General features: G+C 51.4%; 1 protein-coding gene across 2 annotated transcripts; it reads right to left on the reverse strand.

The window, feature by feature from the left end:
- Nucleotides 1-943: 943 nt before the first annotated feature.
- On the reverse strand, nt 944-16,669 carry PLPP7 (phospholipid phosphatase 7 (inactive)). 2 transcript variants are annotated; one of them, XM_030506987.1, is made up of 4 exons: nt 16,365-16,669; nt 15,173-15,645; nt 2,078-3,339; nt 944-1,677 (listed from the first exon to the last, which is right to left on the reverse strand). In XM_030506987.1, the coding sequence occupies exons 2-3, from the start codon at nt 15,621-15,623 to the stop codon at nt 2,975-2,977; spliced, it is 816 nt and encodes a 271-aa protein (XP_030362847.1). In that variant the 5' UTR covers nt 15,624-15,645; nt 16,365-16,669; the 3' UTR covers nt 944-1,677; nt 2,078-2,974. The 2 variants fall into 2 exon arrangements, with proteins under 2 accessions (XP_030362847.1, XP_030362845.1); XM_030506985.1 differs by lacking the exon at nt 16,365-16,669 and having other exon boundaries at nt 15,173-15,908.
- Between the last annotated feature and the right edge of the window lie 2,962 nt (nt 16,670-19,631).

Consider the following 19,631-nt stretch of genomic DNA (forward strand, 5'->3'; position numbering starts at 1 on the left):
GGAGGTAATAGGTGACCCAGCCCCAGCCTGTCCTGCCTGTTGGGTGACAGGGACTGTAGGAACATGGGCCACTGGCCACACAGCCCCACAGTGGTACCCACCATCCCTCACTGTTGCTATAGAGACAGAAGCTGGGTTTTGCTGCAGTGATGCTGGTTGTTTCTGAGCGGTACCTTTGGCATGGCAGGCAGCTGGGAGAGAGGGGTGAGGGATGCCATGTGGTGCTGTGCCACTCGCCTTGCTGGGAGGGCTGGGCATGGCCACGGCAAGGCTCTGCTGGGTCTTTCCTGGTGCCTCTGTGCCTAGATCCACACTCACTTGCCAGGGCTCACCCCAAACCCTCCCTGCAGCAAGCATATGAGTACCAGGGCTCCCCTGCATTAGGCACTGGAGTACCAGGGAGGCAAAGGGGTGCAGGCTGCAGGGGTGCTGAGGAGAAAGGTTCCTCAGAGAAACTCTTTGTGGGATCGAGCCCTGTCCTGTAAACCCCAATTTACCCCAGCTCACCTCTCCCTCCTCTCCTGCTTTGCAACCACGTGCTGGGATGAGATCGGCTCAGCTGAAGTTACCTACCACGGCACCTTCTCCAGGCCACAACCTCCTGATCACACCAGCAAAGAGCAGGAGCAATTCTTTCAAAGCCATCCTAGATAGACCAGGAGAAGACAACACAAGTGCAAGGAAACCTGGACCCAGCGACATGGCTGTGGATGCATCCAGCCTATTTACAAAGGTTCAATAAAACCTAGAACCACGAAGTGAGAGCTTCCCACAAAGCAATCAGGGCAAAGTCTTCCCCTGCCTTTTCAGGTACCCACCATCTCCAGCTATGCATAGATGCATACCCCCATCATCGGAGCTGCAGTAGCGTGCCTCCACCTTTCCTAGGGGTGAGGATAAACTCTGCCAAGTGTCTGGAAGAAAGAAAAAGCACCATAGCTCACTTCTTCACATACATTTTTGCAGGAGAAGGAGGCTGGCAAAGAAAACCCCTGATGGAGGACAGGCGCAGCACCATGTCTCTGCTCCCGCCCCGTTTAAACAAGAAGCAACAGGAGAATGTGGCAGCACCGACCACCCCCCCACTGCTCCGCCTGCTGCAGCACCAACCCACAGCCTTCAGGGATAACCAGCAAGCCCCAGAGCTCTCCCTTTCCCTGAGCACACTCAGTGACAGCCCTTCCCATGGGACCTTCACACAGCCCACCCCAGGGAGCTCCATGGGAGGCTCATCTCTGAAGGACGCAGTGGTTCTCCTCATCAAGCTTCTGCTCCAGCCTTGGAGCTGGCAGCGCAGGAGCTCCCAGGGCTCTGTGCTCACATCCCAGCTGGAGACACATGCCAGGGATAGATTTTCTGTTTAGCTTCTTTTCGTGTTAATTATCAAAGTGCAACGAATGTTAGCAGCTTGCAACAGTCATTATCTGAATGTCTCCTTCTCACCAGCAGCCCCTGTAGGAAGAGGCTCCCCAAGACACACAGATAGATGTGTACAAGACGCAGCTGGTTGCTCCTTGGCCTTGCTGGGTGCATTTTGCTCACTTGGGATAGACAGGAGAACATGGATGATGGGATCCCTTCATTCTGCAGGATGCATCCACGTGCTGAGTCTAGTGTCCATCACCTGCCAAACATCAAACTCTTCTTAAGACAGAAACCACAGAGAACTGGAGGGTTCTGTGCAAAATACGGGATTTTCTTAGACAGTTGTGACAGGTGATCCATTTCAGAGATACCACACTGAGCATGGCTGTCACCACTGAAAACATCAGCCAGGTTTCAAGGTGGCTGCTTGTCAGTAATGGGAACAGCACTGTGTCTGGGTATCAAACTCTGTATGCAGTAATCTCAGACCAGTTCACAGGCACCAATTAGTTCAGTCTTGCAATAAGGAAGGTCAGGAGTGGGCTCCTCATTTCATAAAGGGTAAGACACAGAAACATTCACAATTTACCTCTGTAATGAGGTTACAGACAAGGGAGCAGAGGCAGGGGTACAGGCAGGCCTGCCTGCCTCCCTCTAGCTCACCAGCACTGATGGGTGTACCAGAAAACACTCAATGCAGTACAAGACTTACCTCGGAAATTCCCATCTACACCATCATTTTGCATCATTATAAAATCATGGCCACAAAGACTCTTTGCTGTGTACCTAGACCTGCTTTGCAAAATCACCACGACTCAGCACAATGCCTATTCAATTACTCCCTACTAGGACAGAAATGGACAACTTGCATTTGTCCTTTACCAGACCAACTCCTCCTCACAACCCTCACAGAGCAGATTTTTGAACAGTAGATGAAAGGCTGGTTTCAACATGCCACCTTCGTCATTCTGAGCACCCATCTAGGTCCATCCCATGCAAAGCAAACCATTTAAGTGATCATTTGCATCCCTTCGGTCAGGACCTGCTCCGAGTTGAATGCATATCTCAAAGCTACACTGAACTGGCTTTTGTCCCTTCCCTCGTGATAAGAACCAAACAGGGCAGGATTTTTCTGATTATTTATTATCTGTGAAGTGCTGGCAGTGTCCTGACTCTGTACAAGACACACTCCTGGGCTTACAAAAGGAAAAAGCACTGTGGCCAAAATTGTTTAGCATCAAAAAAGTTAATGAACGTGTTCTCAGGAAGCTCTCAGGCGCTGCCTCTCCTGAGGACACATCAAGGTGCTGATGTCAACCACCCATATGCAGCCATGTAGCTCGTTTCTCTCACCCATAAAGCTAAATTAGGTTGCTGTCCAAACACAGCTTGAGAATATGGCCAAAACACAGGTATGGCCCTTGATTGCTAAAACCCAATCCATTGCAAGAAACATTATTTTTTTGTCAAGTGGGGAAGCAACATTAAAAAACGCCACTACTCATGGAAGCTACAACTGCTTCCAACAAACAACACGTAGAAAACACTGGGAGGGAGACTCTTCAAGTATCTACTAGTTTCCAGTGGAAAGGCATCTAGTCCCCCGTGTTCACCAGATGGATATCAACATCTGACACGTGTTGGAAGACATCCATATCAACTCCACCAGCCTGAACTGTAAGTAGCCGAAAACAAAGCCAGACAGGACATCTGTGATGTGGTGCCGTCCGATCATGACGCGGGAAAAGCCCACACAGAAAGCCCAGAGGACCAGCAGGATCCGGAGAGGGATGGCCAAGACGAGGTGGTTGAGGAAGAACTTGGAGAGCATGGCCACCCGGCTGGCGTGCCCGGCTGGAAACGCATAGGTGTCCATGGTCAGGTAGTCCAACAAGCCAGGGGTGATGTCGTACGGACCCTTCCGCTTGGCCAGCTTCTGCAAACCAGCCACAATCATGATGTCCAGGAGCAGGGCTACAGGACAAGAGACAAGAGGGAAAGGTCAGAGACGGAGCAGAGGCAAAGGCAAGTTTCAAGGCAGAACATTCAAGGGTTGTCACTGTTTTTAGATAAAGATTTGGGTTCAGTTCTACCCATGTGTCCATGGTTCAGCTGCATGCAGCCTCCCCATCCTCTGATCACCACCCAAATGTTAATCAACCCTCCCATGGAGAAGGCAAGCACCATTACCACCATCTCTTTTGGGAGAAACCCAGGCAAGCAATCTGCCTGTGGAGGGAAAGAGCAACTGGTGAAGCTAAAATTAAAACTCTTTTGGCCCTGAAACCACTGGACTGGGTGTCCCTGTTCCTGTCCTCCACCCCATGCTTTAGGAACCTCGTCCAGCAAGGACATACCCCTACCTGGGGTGGTTCTGTGCTGGGGTGACCAGGCTGCAGTGAGCAGTCAGTGGGAGGAAAGGTGCCCCATGGCACTTTGTGGTGGTGCCCCTTGTCCTTTCCCAAGCCCACCACTCCAGAACCAGCCAGTGGGATCACACTGCACTAACAGGTTTCACTAAGAAAAGAGCATTAAGAGACAGGGAGCCAAGGGCAAAGCCATGCAATAAAGAAAAAGGGCTTCCGTGTTAGAAACAGCACCTTGGTGCGTTGGAGGGCAGGTGACATCCTCCTCGGTATCCCCCGCCTGTCCCTCTTCCTCTGCTGAGGTGTTGAACACCCACAAGCCATTTCTTGCTTCCACTCGCCTCCCTCTCCCTGGGGCTTTCTTCCTGCAAGTCACCCTGTGTACCCCCTTCCCTGCACAAATATGGTTTGGGGGCAACACCCCCCCCCAGCCTGAGCAAACCCAGGCTTGTGGCAGCAAAGGGACCACTCCTGCAGCTACACATCTCGACACCAAATCACCTTTCTTCCCTAGCTGCTTTGGGAGTGAAACCCATCAGCGCTTGTCTTCATCACCCTCCTCTTCACCCCACCTCCTTTGCCCCAGCAGACAGGTACTGTCGTTTCTATTTCCTAGCATCGATTTTAGTTTTCTTTAATCCACTCGTCTGCTTTTCCCCAGCCCTCCTAATTAGTGAGAGTGCTGATTTCAGCTCCTCACAGCGATGACAAGGAAATATAGACCATCATGAGCACAGCCTGCTCCTTCAGCAGGAATGTGAGGGGCCAGTCACCTGCTTCCTCTCCCCTGATAAAGACCGTTCCTTGAGAGCTGACAAGGTTTCAGGAGGATGAATGGGAGTGCGGCGGTGGCAGGGGATGGGAAATGAGATGGCACATTGGAGGCAGGCAGCTCCTCAGCTGGCAGGAGCTGTCACAGCAGCTCTGCTCGCCTGCCTCCTGCAGCGTGCCACCCCTGCACAGCCAGCCTCCAGCACTGCTTTGGGATGGAGATGGGGTTTATCCTGGCCAAATTCTCTCGTTATCGAAGAACTATTGCTCTTCCTCATCCACAGGGTATCTTGCATGGGGAAGGGGGACAGCAGGAACTCCTTGGACCTCCTGCCCATCAAGTCCTGCCTGAGCCACTCCTGGGCTCTCAGAGCTGTGGAGAGGAGATGGAGAAGGGGAAGAGGCCTGGTTAGCAGCTCCTTGATAGCGCCAATGGCAGCACAGTCCACAGTGGGACTCCAAGTTAAACACAATGAGAAGCAGGAAGTGGACATGAAGGAAAGGTTTATAGGTGGCATCTGAAATGAGGTGGTGAAGCTGCATGTGTAAGCGGGGTGCAAAGAGGCTGGTCACAACACCAGGCCTGTAGTGGTAGTGATGGGCTTAGGAGAATAAGGACAGCCAGGACACAGAGCCTGCCTGATGTGATGGGCAGAGAGCAGGGGGAGGTCTGCAGCTTGCAGCAGGGGACCCTGGCACAGAGCGGGTAACTGCATTTGGAGGTTTGCTTATATGTTTTTAAGGGGCTGGATAAGGGGGAATGGGAGGGAGGAATTTCAAACCCAGGCTGAAGCAGCCACTCTCGGGGGTTTCCTGTTAAAGCTGAGTGCTGTCAGCACAGCCCGCTGTAGCTAACCAGCAGTATTGCTGCGTTCGGGCAGCTACACGGCTCTGCTCATGCTGGGCTTCCTAAATCACCCCAGCCCAGCTCCTCACCTCACCAAGATGACCCTTCCACAGCCCCAATTCAGCAAAGTGCTTCAGGAGGTGATTTTCTGAGCTCCCTGGCTGCATTGCTCGTTGGTCCCATCTCGCCTGGACAAGAACTGCGTGAGATCTGGGACGCAAACTCAGGAGCCCAGACACACATTCATTTCAGAAAAGAAATGGCACTTTCCCCAGCGCTGCCAAGGGAAGAAGCTGCTCCTGCTGAAGTCAGCAGCTTATTGCATTGCTGAGGAGCCCAGCCAGGACTCAGGAAGCACCCCAAAGGATCCCCAGTGTCTCCTCCATGGCATACAACACACCTGCTATAGGCCATTCCCCACCAAATCTGCCTGTAGATCAGTAGCACAAGCGTACTGTGCTTTAGTGACATGGTGTTTACCACTGTCCATCAGTATTTTGTGCTTACAAGATTTTTTTATGGTCAAAGGGGATGTCAGGGCAACCTGGGGTATGCAGGCGTGTGTGCATGGAGGTGTTCAGGGCATGGAGAACACGCCAAACAGCTGTTTTAATAATCCTTCCATTCAGAAGATGAATAAAATGGGCCTTCAGTACTGCTAGGTTTGATTTTCATCAATGATGCACAGAAAGCAGAAAGCCTTCTTTCCTCACATTTCAAGATCTGAAGGCATGACAGCATAAAAACTGTGGGTTAATTTGCTGTTGAAAGGAAAAAAACCAAGATCCTTCCGCCTGCTGCTTTCCTGGTCACTTCCCCTTGCACTTTCTGTTCCTTCATCCAGTTCCATGAAACAACTGATTCATGGAACAGCCCCAGCAGCCTGCCCTCCCCCAGCTCCCATGGTATGGGGGGGTCCCAGTGCCCTCATCCAGCTCTGGGCTCAGCAGAACCTCTGTGCCCCTGCGCATTGCTGCGGGCAGCCAGGCACTGCCAGGGTGAATCAGCACACAGCACTGATGCTGATGGTGCTGCCAATGGGGAACCCTGCAGGAACAAATACCCAGCAGCCCCAGCCTGGGCCCTATTCCCTTGCAATTCCTTGACCTACATACCTGCTTGGACTTCAGCTCACTTACTTTTGCCCCTTAATGCAAACCAAATCCTCCCTCCTCACCCATTATGCATTTAAGGGGTTAACTTTCTATGGGCATCCTTGGTGGGTCCAGCTGCAAGGGGGTACCTCTGGTGCCTACTGGCTACTGCTTGCATCCGAAGTCCCTTAATCTTGCACCTCCCAGCGCAGCCACCTGCAAAGCAGCAGCATCACCTTCGGTCTGTCCTTCCCCTGTCCCTAACTTAGGGAAGAGACGTGCAAATCCTTCAGGCTGACCCGACTGAAGGCTGGAGGAAATACAGCCCGGGCAGGGACTGCAGAAGGGAGCCTGCAGCTGATTTACCAGCCTGCACTTGCGTAATGCTGCTCTCTGGAGACAGGCAGACAGGGCTGTCGGAGTGCAGCAGGGATGGCAGGGTGCCACCTGACCGAGGTGAGAGGAGAGGAGCAAGAAATCTTCATTTTAAGTGATATTTTCATCATGTCATTCCCCCAGATCCATGTAGCATTGGATTTAAAACAGGCAGTGTTGGATGTAAAATCCAGGTAGCGTTGAATTCAAAAGAGCAAAGAAAGGATTAGCTCTTGCCCATCACTTTTTTCACATTCTTCTGAAAAAGACTCAGAATTTCCCCTTTGATCTGCTGTTAAAGGGAAACAATCCTCCAGATTTCCACTGCAAAACCATCACAAAATGCTCTATTAACATCTAAAACTTCCTTAAAGCACAAAACCAAAGAGCAAGTCTTGTCTGCCTGCGACAATTTTAGCATCAGAGATCACCTTGGTATTGTAAATAGCCAACATCTGGCATCAGATGCACAGCAAATGAGCTGAAAGTGAGCCCCCTGGGCAGACGTTTTATATCTATTAATAAGAAAAGGAAAACAATTATCTGCCTTGCTCCTACCACCAAACGTTAGGAGCCCATTAAGAGCGGAGAGGCGAACCCTGCGCAGGCAGGGCACAAGGACGAATCCGAAGCATCATCACAGCAGAAACAAGCCAAACCCCAAAGCTCATATTTAAGGCAAGTTGAAACAGTTGGATGTCCCCTGCCACCATTAAGGTCCTTTCTGTCCCAGCTGAGGATGAGGATGGGGAGAGCACCCTCAGGGGCATCCATCGCCTGCCCCAGGTTGGAGCCAAGCAGCATCTCCAAGGACAGAGGAAGATTCCAGCTGAGATGTTTATATAAACATGTTATCCCAGCTGAAAAACAACCTGGGTGCAGTGATGGGGGTAGAGAGGGAAAAAGAAGAAAGCAAAAAAAGCCCTTGGCTTCATCTGCTCCTGGAGCTGTGATTCATATGACTCCATGCACATGGGGCTGCTCAGATGAGACAGCCCAGCCTGTGAGATCGGGATCAGAACCAGCCACGAGCTGGACTCTGAAGTGTGGGGAGAGGAAAAGGGGGAGGAAAATGTCCAGGAACAAGGAGCAAACCCATCCCATGAGCTCAGAAGCACCCAAGGGCATTGAATACCCCACTCCCCCACTCTGCCTGGCCCCAACACTGTTTTAAAGCAGAGACAAGTTGATGATAACTCACTGCTTGGGCTTCAGAGTCTGCAGCCTGCTCTCACCCAGGTCCCTCCATGCTGGAGGCTACACCAACCCCACTGAGATGGCACATGGTCCCAACTACAGCTGGCTTTGAAGGTCTTCTATTCCCAGATCAGCCACTCAGGAGTGAACCCTGAACAAATGTCACCATTCCCAGAAAACAGGGATTTTTTTCTCCGTAATTAGAATTCATAATTTTTTCCCACTTTTATTTTCACTTACACACCCCCTCCTCCTGCTTCTGAACTTCCCAAATCTCCCACAGGCATTGGGCTCCCTGACCTGGAAAATGAGCTGTTTGCAGCCTTGACTAGTTGATATTAATGCAAGACGCAGGTTTCAAAAGCGTCTCCAGTCCCTCTTTGGTGGAGTTGGTGGGAGCTGGAAGAGATCCACTCCTCTGGAAGTGAACTCCTCTACTCCATTTTCTTCCCCAAATGTGGTACTATTGGGTGCAAGAGCTGAGAAAAGGCACAGATGGCAGGACACGCTGAAGAACCAATGAATCAGATGCTGTAGCATTTTGGTGGGAGGTTATTTTTTGGCTGAACAAGCAGCAGCATGGGATAAGCGGCCACAGGGAGGTGAAGAATAATGGTGGAAAGCTGCATTGTACAATTAATAATGAAAAAACCCCAACCAACAACTAAAAATAGAGCAGCTATATCCCAGATGATTAGAAACAGCCCTGAGTGCAAACACAGGCTTCCTGGAGTTTCCCCCTTGGAAATACTGTGCCGCTGGGATCCGGGCAATTTGCATCTCAGCATCAATGACTAAGTGGGGTCTGCACAGCTTGGGGATGAGACGGTGAGTGCAGTGAAAAGGGGTGGTGCTGGTGAGGAACATGAGCTGAGCAGCCCCCAGGATGGCTCAGCTGCATCCCAGAAGGGCTCTGACAGCTCCCAATGTCCCTGAATGCTATGGCAGCAGTGTAGGAAACATCAGCACATCTCAGAACCACACGCTGCAACACACATAAGCACCACAGCACCGGTGGGGGAAGGAAACTGCCTGGGGCTGGTGACCACCAGCACGTTGCAGCCCGTAGAAGCTGGGCTCCTCGCTTGGACTCCGCGCTGCTTAGGCCTGTATTTACACCCTGCTGCCTTCAGCAAGGCAAACTGGCCAAAAACCCAATTGGGGCTGATTCTGTGGTGCTCAGAGGGCCTCCGACCATCACACCTCACAGTCAGTTAGACCCAGGTCAGGTATGTCTCCAGCATCCCTGTCTAGTCGGAAATGGAGAGCAAGACCAGAACTGTGCTCCAGGTGAGAACATGGGGATTTCTTATAAGGGAAAGGAAAAGAGACAGTTCATCCCCTCTCCCATCCTGCACCAAGCCTGTCCCAGAGCAGGATACCCAATGGGCTCTCCCTGCCTGTGCTCCTCCCAGAGACTCACCTCACCGCCCAACTCCTCCACCTTCCTCTTCCCAGCCACTGCTCCCGTCAGGTCGCATTAGAGGCAAACACACTCACCCATTTCCCGGGATCTCCCTTTGGGCCAGAGCCTGGCTCAGCTTCTCCAGCAGGACTGGCTCTGCCTGATCGAAACAGCTACAGCCCCCTTTTTGCTCCAGGCAGGGGCAATGGGAAGCTGTTCCCGGAGTGACAGACATAAGGATGACTCATTTCCCATGTTTATTCCCCCTCTTCCCATTCAACAACCCTCGCACTTCTTTCTCTCTCACTCTGCATTCAGGCTGTGGAACATTTTGCCTGCTCACTCTGTGTGAGGGTTGGATTTCAGCTTGCTGCAGCTTCCCCAAGGGCTGCACGCTGATGGCTGCAGGGCTCGCAGCATCCTCAGCACCAAGCAGCCAGCCAGGAGCTGAGTCCCTTGATGCTGCCCAATACCAAGGGGCTGATCAGACCATGGGGCTGATAAAGACCCTATGCTTGTCCCTGGGAATAGGCCCATGCCTGCTCCAGCCACAGGCAGGTAGGTCCCAGCCTGTCACTGACTGTCCTTCACCTGAAGGGACACTGCAGATTCACAAGCCTGCCCTGCAGTGAACAGTACACATTTGCTGTAGAGGAAGCAGGCAGGGAAGGAGACGGAAGTGGGGCAGAGAAGACAGGAGAGCCGGGCATCACTCGCTGTTCAGAGATGCCCGAGCTCATCAGCCTTGAAGGGATGAAGGGTGAGGATGGCACCCACCAAAGGACAAGGGACATTAACTACTGTGTCTGCGCAGGACAACGAAAGGCAGATTAGCATCTTGATGTGATGAGGAGGAAAATTTAATGCCAGGCTGGACCTGGGTCTAGGTGCTGGATGCAGGGAGTGGGCATCTGTGTCATTCCCCCTGTCTGGCCATGGGTCAGTCGTATTGGGTTGCCTGACATGCAAGCTGGGCAGATGTGCTGCAAACTTGCTGAGGTCTCAGTGGGTTCTGGACAGGGGCTGGGCCTCCTCTGTGGGCCAGGTTTTACAAGGAGGGATGGTTCACTCAGGACATCATCTCCCCTTCCCTGCCGAAGCATCATCTGCCCTGTCTAGCTCAGGAAATCCTCAGCCTTACAATGAGAAAATTAAAGGGGAGAAAATAAACACATCTGGCCCCAAACCACCTCTGGGGCTCTCGGCTTAGCTCTGCTGCATATAGACTGATCCATCTGCTGTGCAACTCCCCAGCCTCTCTGCTGGCTCTGGGCTGCCAAACCCTGAGGCTCGACAGGATGAGCTTGTCTGTGCTGCCTGGCCACTTAATCTACTCGGTGACCTTTAGCAGCAACGGGCTGTACTATCTGCATTTTCACCACATGGCCTCCAATGAAAAGCATGACAATACTTGAAGCACCTCTGTATTGTTAGAGCAGGGTCAGCGGGGTCTTGAGGGGCCTGGGGAAGGTATTTCTTGCTGTCTTTCCTTTCTAACCCACCTTTCCTGCCAATCTGGTCTTGCTTGGAAACTGCTGGTGTGGGACTGCAGAGTCCCGGACATATATATGTATTTATAAATATATATATATATTTAAAAATAAATACATATATGGCTTAGGATAAAGTCTGCAGGGGACTATGCCTCAGAATATTATGGCTTGGTTCCCAGGCAGGCTAAAGCTAGGTCAGTATTCAGGGAGAAAGCTGGAGAGAGCAAAAACTGCCTCCTCACTGACCTTCAGGAGAGGAGAAGTGACCCTGGGCTCTACTTGTTTCCTCATTCTATGGCATCCAATCATGATGATATGTCCATACCCTACAGCACTGCTTTACTTGATGGCAATAAATGCTTAGTGACAGCACCAAAGAGCCAACCCACCCTTTGGAAGCAGGATGCAGAGCCAGCTGGTGATGGTGGAGGACCAGGACCTGTGTCGCTGCGACAGCAGGCAAACAGAAGACCATGGCTTTCTCTCCTCCTAATCTAAATACCTATTTCAGAAGCTGTGAACAAAGTAGAACCACTTAATGGCTGGTATTTCAAACTGAGCAGAAATATGTATTTTATACGCAAGGGTTAACTAAGCAGATACCTTCTGCCAGCAAAGGCACATGGCTGGGCTGCAGATAACTGAATAAGGTGGTTATTTGGCTGTAAACACAATAGGTGGACTTCACCAGAGTGACCACTTTGGAGAGATGACCATATTCCATCAGAGCAAGAAGGTGCCTGGGCCTGAAAAGACCATCATTCTAACGAGATCAATCTGTTCAGTTTAATAAATAGGAGGTGAAGAAATTACTTGAGCGCTATCCAAAATATTGAAAGGCAGAAGAGATGTTGGCTAAAAGAGCTATTCAGCTGAAGAGGCAAGGGTATGCAGATGCAATGAAGGGAAGAGTCAAAATGAAAGAAGGCGCTTGTGAGCATCTCTACCACTGCAGTAATACAGAAATGGTTCTGACAAGTTCACCGTCACTTGTAATTGTACATCAGATTGAGTGTTTGGGTTTTTTCCCCATAACAAATTGAACAGGAATAAATTAAGGGATGTGCTACAGCCTGTATTTTGCTGTGGGTTAGATCAATGATCCAAATGTTCTTTGCTGGCTTTACAGTCAATGAATCACTAAATTTGGACCCACATCCTCACCAGATGGATCAGAACCAGAAACTGAGGCACTGCTTCCCCCAGGGTTTAATGGAGTTTCTGTCTGGTTCTGAAGCAGATCTGGGAATTTTAGTGAAAGCTTTACATCTGTTTTCCCCCGATAGACCAATTGCAAGGTTCAAATGATTTTCTGAGCACCTCAGTTTTCATTAAATCCTTGTGATTGCAGAGAAAAGCTTGAAAGATCCTGGAAGTTCCATTTTCAGTCATTCATTTAAATAAAATGAACTCTAAAACTGGGGGGTTTCCTGAGCTATGATTTCCTCAGTTTGGCTGAGGGGTGCAGACTTTTCTTCCTGACTCTTCAACAGCCAGGGCTGGCAATGCTGAGAGAAGTCTTCCTGAAAGCACATTCTGGCAGAGGGATTTTGTACAGTGGGCATGGATATCTGATTTCTTCCATCTTTTCAGCAACAACCCGTGAGCGTGCTCCTCCGGCTCTTTGGCATTTGCTGGGAGAGATTACAATGAGAATCAATATATTCCATCACAGATGACAAACATGGAGGGAAAACATTGCTTGAGGTTGCTGATCAACATCTGCAGTTGGCATGGATGGAGCATCCCGGGGGCAGACTCCCTCACCCAAAATGCTCCCACATGTGTTGGCAAGAGCTCCCCAGGCGCAAGCGCCCCGCCTCCATCTGCAGTGATGCTTCTGCCAGGTTCCCGGTCCCATTCCAGCAGTCTCCTGTCTCCTTGCCTTGAAAGCCTGATTGCACATCCTAAACAAGTGCTCTGTGATGGGCTGGCTCCCTGCCCAGAGACTGCATCAGAAATTCTGCTTGATGTATCAAACCCTTAGCAAGCAGGGGGAAGGGAGGAGAGACAGTGGAGGTGAGGAAGGGGTACCACAGACAACCCCGACTTCCCTGCTTGCCTCTTCTCCAGAGAGCAGGGAAGCACCAGGAGGTTCCCTTCCCTTTGAGCTGTCCCTACTCAGGAGTACTTTACATCACATCCTGATGGATTTGAACCATAGGCAAACAGCAACGGGAGGGACCAAGGATGCCAGATGCAGCAGATGTGTCATGCCCTTCCTACCTACACAAGACCACACTTCTCACAGGATCTGCCTAGGTCCACCAGCCCCACGCTCTCTAGCCAGCTCCTTCCTCCATCAGCAATGCAGATATTACAGCAGCAGCTACTCGGATACCCGGAGTTTCTGACTGCAATCTGGAATATCAAACCAAGGCCATGCTCACAACAGAGATGAGCTCAGTGGGGTGACATGAGTCCTGCAAAGGAAGCTCTGACAATAGAGGCTCAGGGTGCTTCGGTCAGTCCCACCAGTCAGTGTTGTCCACTTGGATGGCAAAGAGGAGCTCTTTGGAGGCTGCTCTTTGGAGCTCTTGATGGAGCTGTCAAGTCACCACATCTGAAATCCAAGTAGTGGTGCAAGGCTGAGCTCTCCCAGTGGCCACCTGATACTCAAAGTTTCAATATGCCCAGAGGTGGCTTTGCATTTGGCCTCCTCACATGGCAACAGAAGAGTAAGAAAACCTTCCTTGCTTTTAAGCCAAAGGTGGCATTAACGCTTCATAAGGACCTCAAATGTTTTGGAGCCAAAGAGGTCAGTTTTCAGGCTCCAAAACCATTGAAGGCTCTCGGGTCAAGAGACATCTGGACTCTGTGCCCGTTGATGTTCGTCACCTCCTATTTCATCCTCGTGCCCTTTTAAATGGAGCTTCTCTCAGCGAGAGGCTGACCTAGCACACCGAGGAGGCCCTGGAAGAACTGCTGACATCAGTGGGCTCTGCATCACGCTGATGCTATTCTGGCTTCTTCCCTGCGATGGCCTCCCTTCACTAGATGTCACAGCACAAGGGCAGTCTCTTTCAAAGGCAAGAGGGGAGAAAAGGCAGCTACCACTGTGCTTTTCAAGCCAGTTCAGTGCAATCTTCACCCTCTCCAAAAGATGAACTTGTGAGAAAAAAAAGCTTGGGGCCATGTTGCAGAGCTCATATTGTGCTGCAGTTGTCCCCTGCAGACAGGATGTCCCCTACCTGAGGCACTTCTGAATTAAAATGTCCCTATGTCTTCTCAAAAGGATCCCTGAGAAGCAAAGGCCTAAATCCAGTGGTTTTAATTTCTCTTACCAACCAAAAGTGGGAGATCCAATCACTGGTTTTTGGGCAGGGTGAAACACTTGGGTGGATCCCAGCCAGATGAGATAGTAGTTAGTCACAAGGAAAAACATGATAACTGAGCCCCATGCCAAAGGCAGAAGAGCAAGAAGAACAAGGTCCTCATGTAGACATGGCCAGGGTGGTTTGGGGCCAGGATCTAAGGGAAGTTATGCCTACAGCTCAGCCTGGTCCCTGATGGGACATTGGTCCACACGGGTGGAATGGGCCCTGCTCAACTGAGAAGGCAACTCCTTTAACACATCCCAACCTCCAGAAACAAGGACACCGACCACTGCACAAGGAAGGACTAGGAGGAGAGGCAGAGAGATCCCAGCCCGTCTGCACAGCCTCTGGGTCAAATTAGCGCATGGAAATGGGACAGCAGCAAGAAAGGTCCTCAAGGGAGGGAAGAGGCAAGATCAAACCGCAGCAGGGAAGGAGACAGGACTCCATCATGCAATGGCTGAGCCGCGAACCAGGGTCTGTTCAAGAAGGTGGCGAGGGGATGGAAACATCTTTTTCTCAAGGATATCTTCAGGAATTGATCCATGTATCAAAGATACAAATCTTTATGTTTTCCCACCAAGGCAGATGACCTTAGATTAAATAAAGACATGACTGCTGGTATCCACCTGCACATCACAGACACTTCCTCAGTCTGACTGGACAACCCTGTCCCATGCAGGACCAGGGACCTGCCCCTGCTCCATGAGTGTCACCAGCTACCACGATTACTCCATCCCTCTTAGGCAACTTATTGCTACACCCATCACCCATGGTACCCATGACCGAGACAGCCAATAGGTGCAGCATTCACCCTAAAGGTCACTCCCTGCTTCCCAACCACACCGGTGGCTGGGAGCAGGCCGAGGAGGAGTCCTATTGCCTCTGTCACTTGTGATCAGGGCTGGACTTTCCCGGTGGGGAGGGAGGTTTGCCACTCACCTAGCAGCAGGTTCATGAGGACCTCTTGGCCTGCCAGCGTGCTGCTCTTCACCAGGCAGATGAGCGTCCCCGCAATCCAGGGGATGCCGTGTCCCGTTATCCCCAGGAGGTTGATCATGGAGCGAGCACCACCCCAGGAGGAGGCTCTGTTGGCGCACACCCCCAGCCTCTTGGATATGCAGATATCGATGGCCAGCAGGGAGTTGAAGGCGATTCCCTTGAAGGAGGGGTTGAGCTGCATGCAGTCCTCTTCGGGTAGCTGCTGCGACTGCCTCCGCTCCTTGGGATTGCTGCTCTGGGTACCAGCTCCTCCGGCCTGGCTGCTCTGCTTCTTGCCGGAGCTCCTGTTCTCCTGGTTCCCCTTCAAGGGCTGATTCAGGGAGAGGAACTCAGCCCTGTTGAGGACATTGTTCCTGTCTCTTGCCCTGGACCGCGGCTGGGATGCTGGCATTGCAGTCTCTCTTTAACGCAACCTGCTCTGCAAACACCAGGAAGGAGAGAAATCCCTCTTCTCCCTGCAGGAAGCTTCCCCCACTCCCACCCTCGCAAGCCGTGAATTTGGGAAGCTGCAAAGGTTCCCCTCTGTTGCAGTTGCCCCCAGCACAGACTGCAGCTGTTAAATATAGAGTAAGGAATGCACATGGCTGTTTACTTCACGGGCCTAGCAAGCTTGGAAGGAGAATTAATGCCAGGCTTGGCAGCCACTCCAGTGCCAGGGAAAAAGGTTAAACAGCCAATAGATTGGAAGAAGAGGAGGGAAAAGCGTTATGCCAAAGGTTGGTTGCTTCTGGCCTGGTCTATTTAAATCTTCCAATTGCTTATTCCCCTGGGCTGCAAGGGAAACTGGGAAATGTAGTTTCTTCTGGCACGGCAATTCACATTTCTATATCAGATAGAAGGAGCTGGAGGAGATCATGGCATCCCCCCTCCCCGTGGTACTTAGCACTGCCACTATCATGGGCTGTGCCGCCTGCCTTTGCAAGCTCCAGGGCTGGGTGTTGATCAGGGGCTCCCCCACACGGAGCTCTCGCTGGGTATCTCCTTGCTTTATCTGTTCTGCAACATCTCCCCCCCTGCAAGGGCATCCTCAGTACCACCTTCCTCTCCCTGGTATGGACACCTTTCAAGCATCACTAGCCCCGTCCTCCCTTCCCTCTCAGGGTGCACCCCTGCAGCATCTTCCATCACTTACCCCGTTCCTGGACCAAGGAGAAGCACCACCTGCCTCCTGATTAAAAGAGACACAGCACCAATAATGAATTCCCATCCTCCTGCCCCCAGCGCTGAGCGTGGCCTCAATACCGCATGCTTCTGCCGTGTCATCCAGCATCGCACATCCCATGCTGAAAGCGGGTGACAGGCAGGTTACCCTCCCTGGGCAAGGAGCTGTCACGGCTCCACACGACCCACACACTCGAGAAACATGATTATTCCCAGGCACATAGGCTGGAAATCCCCCGTGGGCAGAGAAGTGGAGAAGATGAGTATTGCACTGAGGAGCAGAACAGGCACATCTCTTGATGCCAGTGACGTTTGCCTACACAAACATCCAGTTACAGAGGTCAGTATTTGTACAGGTATCTTTAAAAGTCTTGTCCAAAATGCACCAGAGAGCTGAAGTGCTAAATGAGGGGTGGTTCTTGGCTTTCTGAGTTAGCAAGAAAACTTTGCACTTTCATTGTACTTTTAATCCATAGTTCTCAAAACCCTCTGTAAGAACTATGCATCCAGTCCGTGCTCATCTGATTGACACACTGGCCAGAGGTGAGAGCAATCCTGAGGAGCTCCTGGACTTTACTTGTATTTCTCTTTCTCAATGGAAAATCACATCAATTCATTTCTGAATCACACCCTCTCGAAAGTTACCCCTTGTCTGTGATGATGATTCCAGCTGGGGGAAGAGCTCATCCCCTCCTCAGGCACTTCCACCCAACCACAAACCACAACCCCCTTCAGCTCAGGTACCACTTAGCGCTGCCACATCCCAGACACCCGCCAGCTCCTGTCTGGTCACTGTCTGCTCAGCAGCATTCTCACACTATCAAGGCAGTCAGCACCCTGTCCCTATCTGCCTGTCCTCATCCCACTGCCCAGCTCCGAGTGGCATGTGGAAAATCTCAGCCCACCTGCCATGAGCTGAGGAGATAACCGTCATCACTGCTTTAGCTTGGCCGCAGCCATCACCTCCCCGCTGGACGGCTGCCCTGTTTCTCCAGCTCCATGCAGGGCTGCTGCTGTGTGGGGCTCTTTGCGAACAGGGCAGGGAATCTGCAGAAATAGGGAGGAATCATCTCTCCCTCCTGTCCAGCCCAGAGCCCAGGATGCTGAGCTATTACTGAGCATGTTCCTCAGGAGCTGTCACAGGGTAAAAAATACCTTGAAAGCCTGGGGAGTTCATTTAATCTGGTGCCTGTCTCTTCTGCTGACACTGATATAAGGGAATCTCCCTGACTTACACACAGAGCTGCCCTGGCCTCCCTGTGAGAATCCAGCATCATACGCAGTACGAGTCCCCAGTGGGAAGTGGATGGAGGAGGAAGGGTCGCATGGGATGGACGCTGCACCAGCAGACCCCTGTCAAAAGGGCAGTGGGAAAGGAAAGCAATTTGGTCTCTTCTGCAGCCAGGTGCCCTGTCAGCACCGGATCCAGCCAGAGAAACCGAGCTCTGGAGGGAAACCTCCCCAGTCCCTACACTGGGACCATGATTAGCACCGTCCCACTGCGCTGCTCACAACACAGCCACAAAAGCCGGGGTTTATAAATATCCCTGCTAAGCTTGTAGACAGGCTTCCTGCTCTGGCAGGGCTATTCCAGGCCTGACACCCGATCCACACGGATCACCTGGGAGAATGCCCAGACGGACAAATCTGCATGGACAAATCTAGTATGCTCCATGCGCCCAGACCGCTCGACCCCACTGTGCTCCTGCCTCCCTGCCACCCTGCAATGTCCTATAGGACAGTCACCTGCACCCCTGCAGTCCCCGGGGTGCCCACCACAATTCCCCATGGATGGCTGGAGATGGGGTGGGATGGGAAGGACAGCGATGCCCCCTTTCTCTGTGATAAACTGGCAACGTTGGTGCATCCCAGCCTCCAGCAGCGGCTGGCCAAGGAGCAGAGCTTGCAGCCAAAGTGCTTGCAAGCAAACCTGCTACAAGCAAACCCGCAGTGCTCCTGAGTGGGACTGTTATGGGGGTGAAAAAGGAAGCTTGGCCAAAGTGAAATGTAATATTCTGCAGTGTGTATGGCACAGGCAGCAGATCCAGCCAGGCCCATTGGCACAGCTCAGCCTAGCCTCCAGTGGGCTGCTTCTACTTGCTGCTGCCCAACTAGTGAAGAGCAGACCCTGCCTTTCCATAAACCTGGAAAACACACTGGAAGGACACGGAGGCACAGTGCTGGGTGTGACAATAGCAGGAATGAGACATGGACAGGCTCATCAAACGAGGAGCAGAAGGAAACACAACTCACAGCATCACCAGACACTCCTAATTTGTACTTATCGCAGCTTGGCCTCACCTCTCCAGCAGTTCCATCAGTGAGCACCACGCTCACTGGCACAGGAATGGTTCAGCACATGGCTCAATGCAGCCACGCTGCGTGCAGTGTGTGAATCCCTTCATCACTCCCAGCAGCGCAATGGAGATGGGCATGACCAAAACCCAGAGAAAACTTCATCTGAAGTTAAAAAGCTGATTTAATTAGAATGAGATAATGCAATTTCCTTGTTGACCAGAACACCAGAGACAGCCAAGTTGAAGCAAAACCTGGCTGAAGCTTCAGCGAAACTGGAGTTGCCGAATACGCAGTTTCACCAGATTCATAATGCTCTGAGAAAGTGTGACAAGCTTGTTTGAAAAGTGTGAAAGAGTCTTGGAAATGTCAAAGGATTTCAACACCTTCTGGAGGCTGCTGAAGCAACTGGATATTTCACTTGGAGATGTTAATTTCATTCTTTCTTGTGCTACGTGATAGTAAGTTGCTTGTAACTTGAGTGTGTTCTTGGGTCCTACAGCTAATGCAGGGCTAGTGACAATAATTGTGCACTTCACAGAGATTGGGAAGTTGAAGGTAAAAACTTGGCCAAACCTTTGAGAAATGCACAGAAGAAAAACAACAATAGACGGAGTGTTTTCCACCCGCTGTGGGTGGAAAAAAGCAAATCTGCCTCCCCTTCTCCTGTGGCATTCGCTTGTCAGGATCACCCAGTAGCTCCGGTCTCTCCTTCCCACCGGAGGGCAGACAGCAAGTGCAGCGCTGGAGAACGTCAGGCACTGTGTGAGATCATCAACCTGCTGAGAGCGCAGAGTGGGAAAGACCAATATCAATATCTAAAGGGGCCTACAAGAAAGCTGGAGATGGGCTTTTCGTAAGGATATGTAGTTACAGACAAAGGAGAATGGCTTTAAACTAATGGAGGGTAGATTTAGGTTAGATATTAGGAAGAAATTCCTCC

The sequence above is a fragment of the Strigops habroptila genome, chromosome 15 (assembly GCF_004027225.2).
Source record: "Strigops habroptila isolate Jane chromosome 15, bStrHab1.2.pri, whole genome shotgun sequence".
Classification (NCBI taxonomy): domain Eukaryota; kingdom Metazoa; phylum Chordata; class Aves; order Psittaciformes; family Psittacidae; genus Strigops; species Strigops habroptila.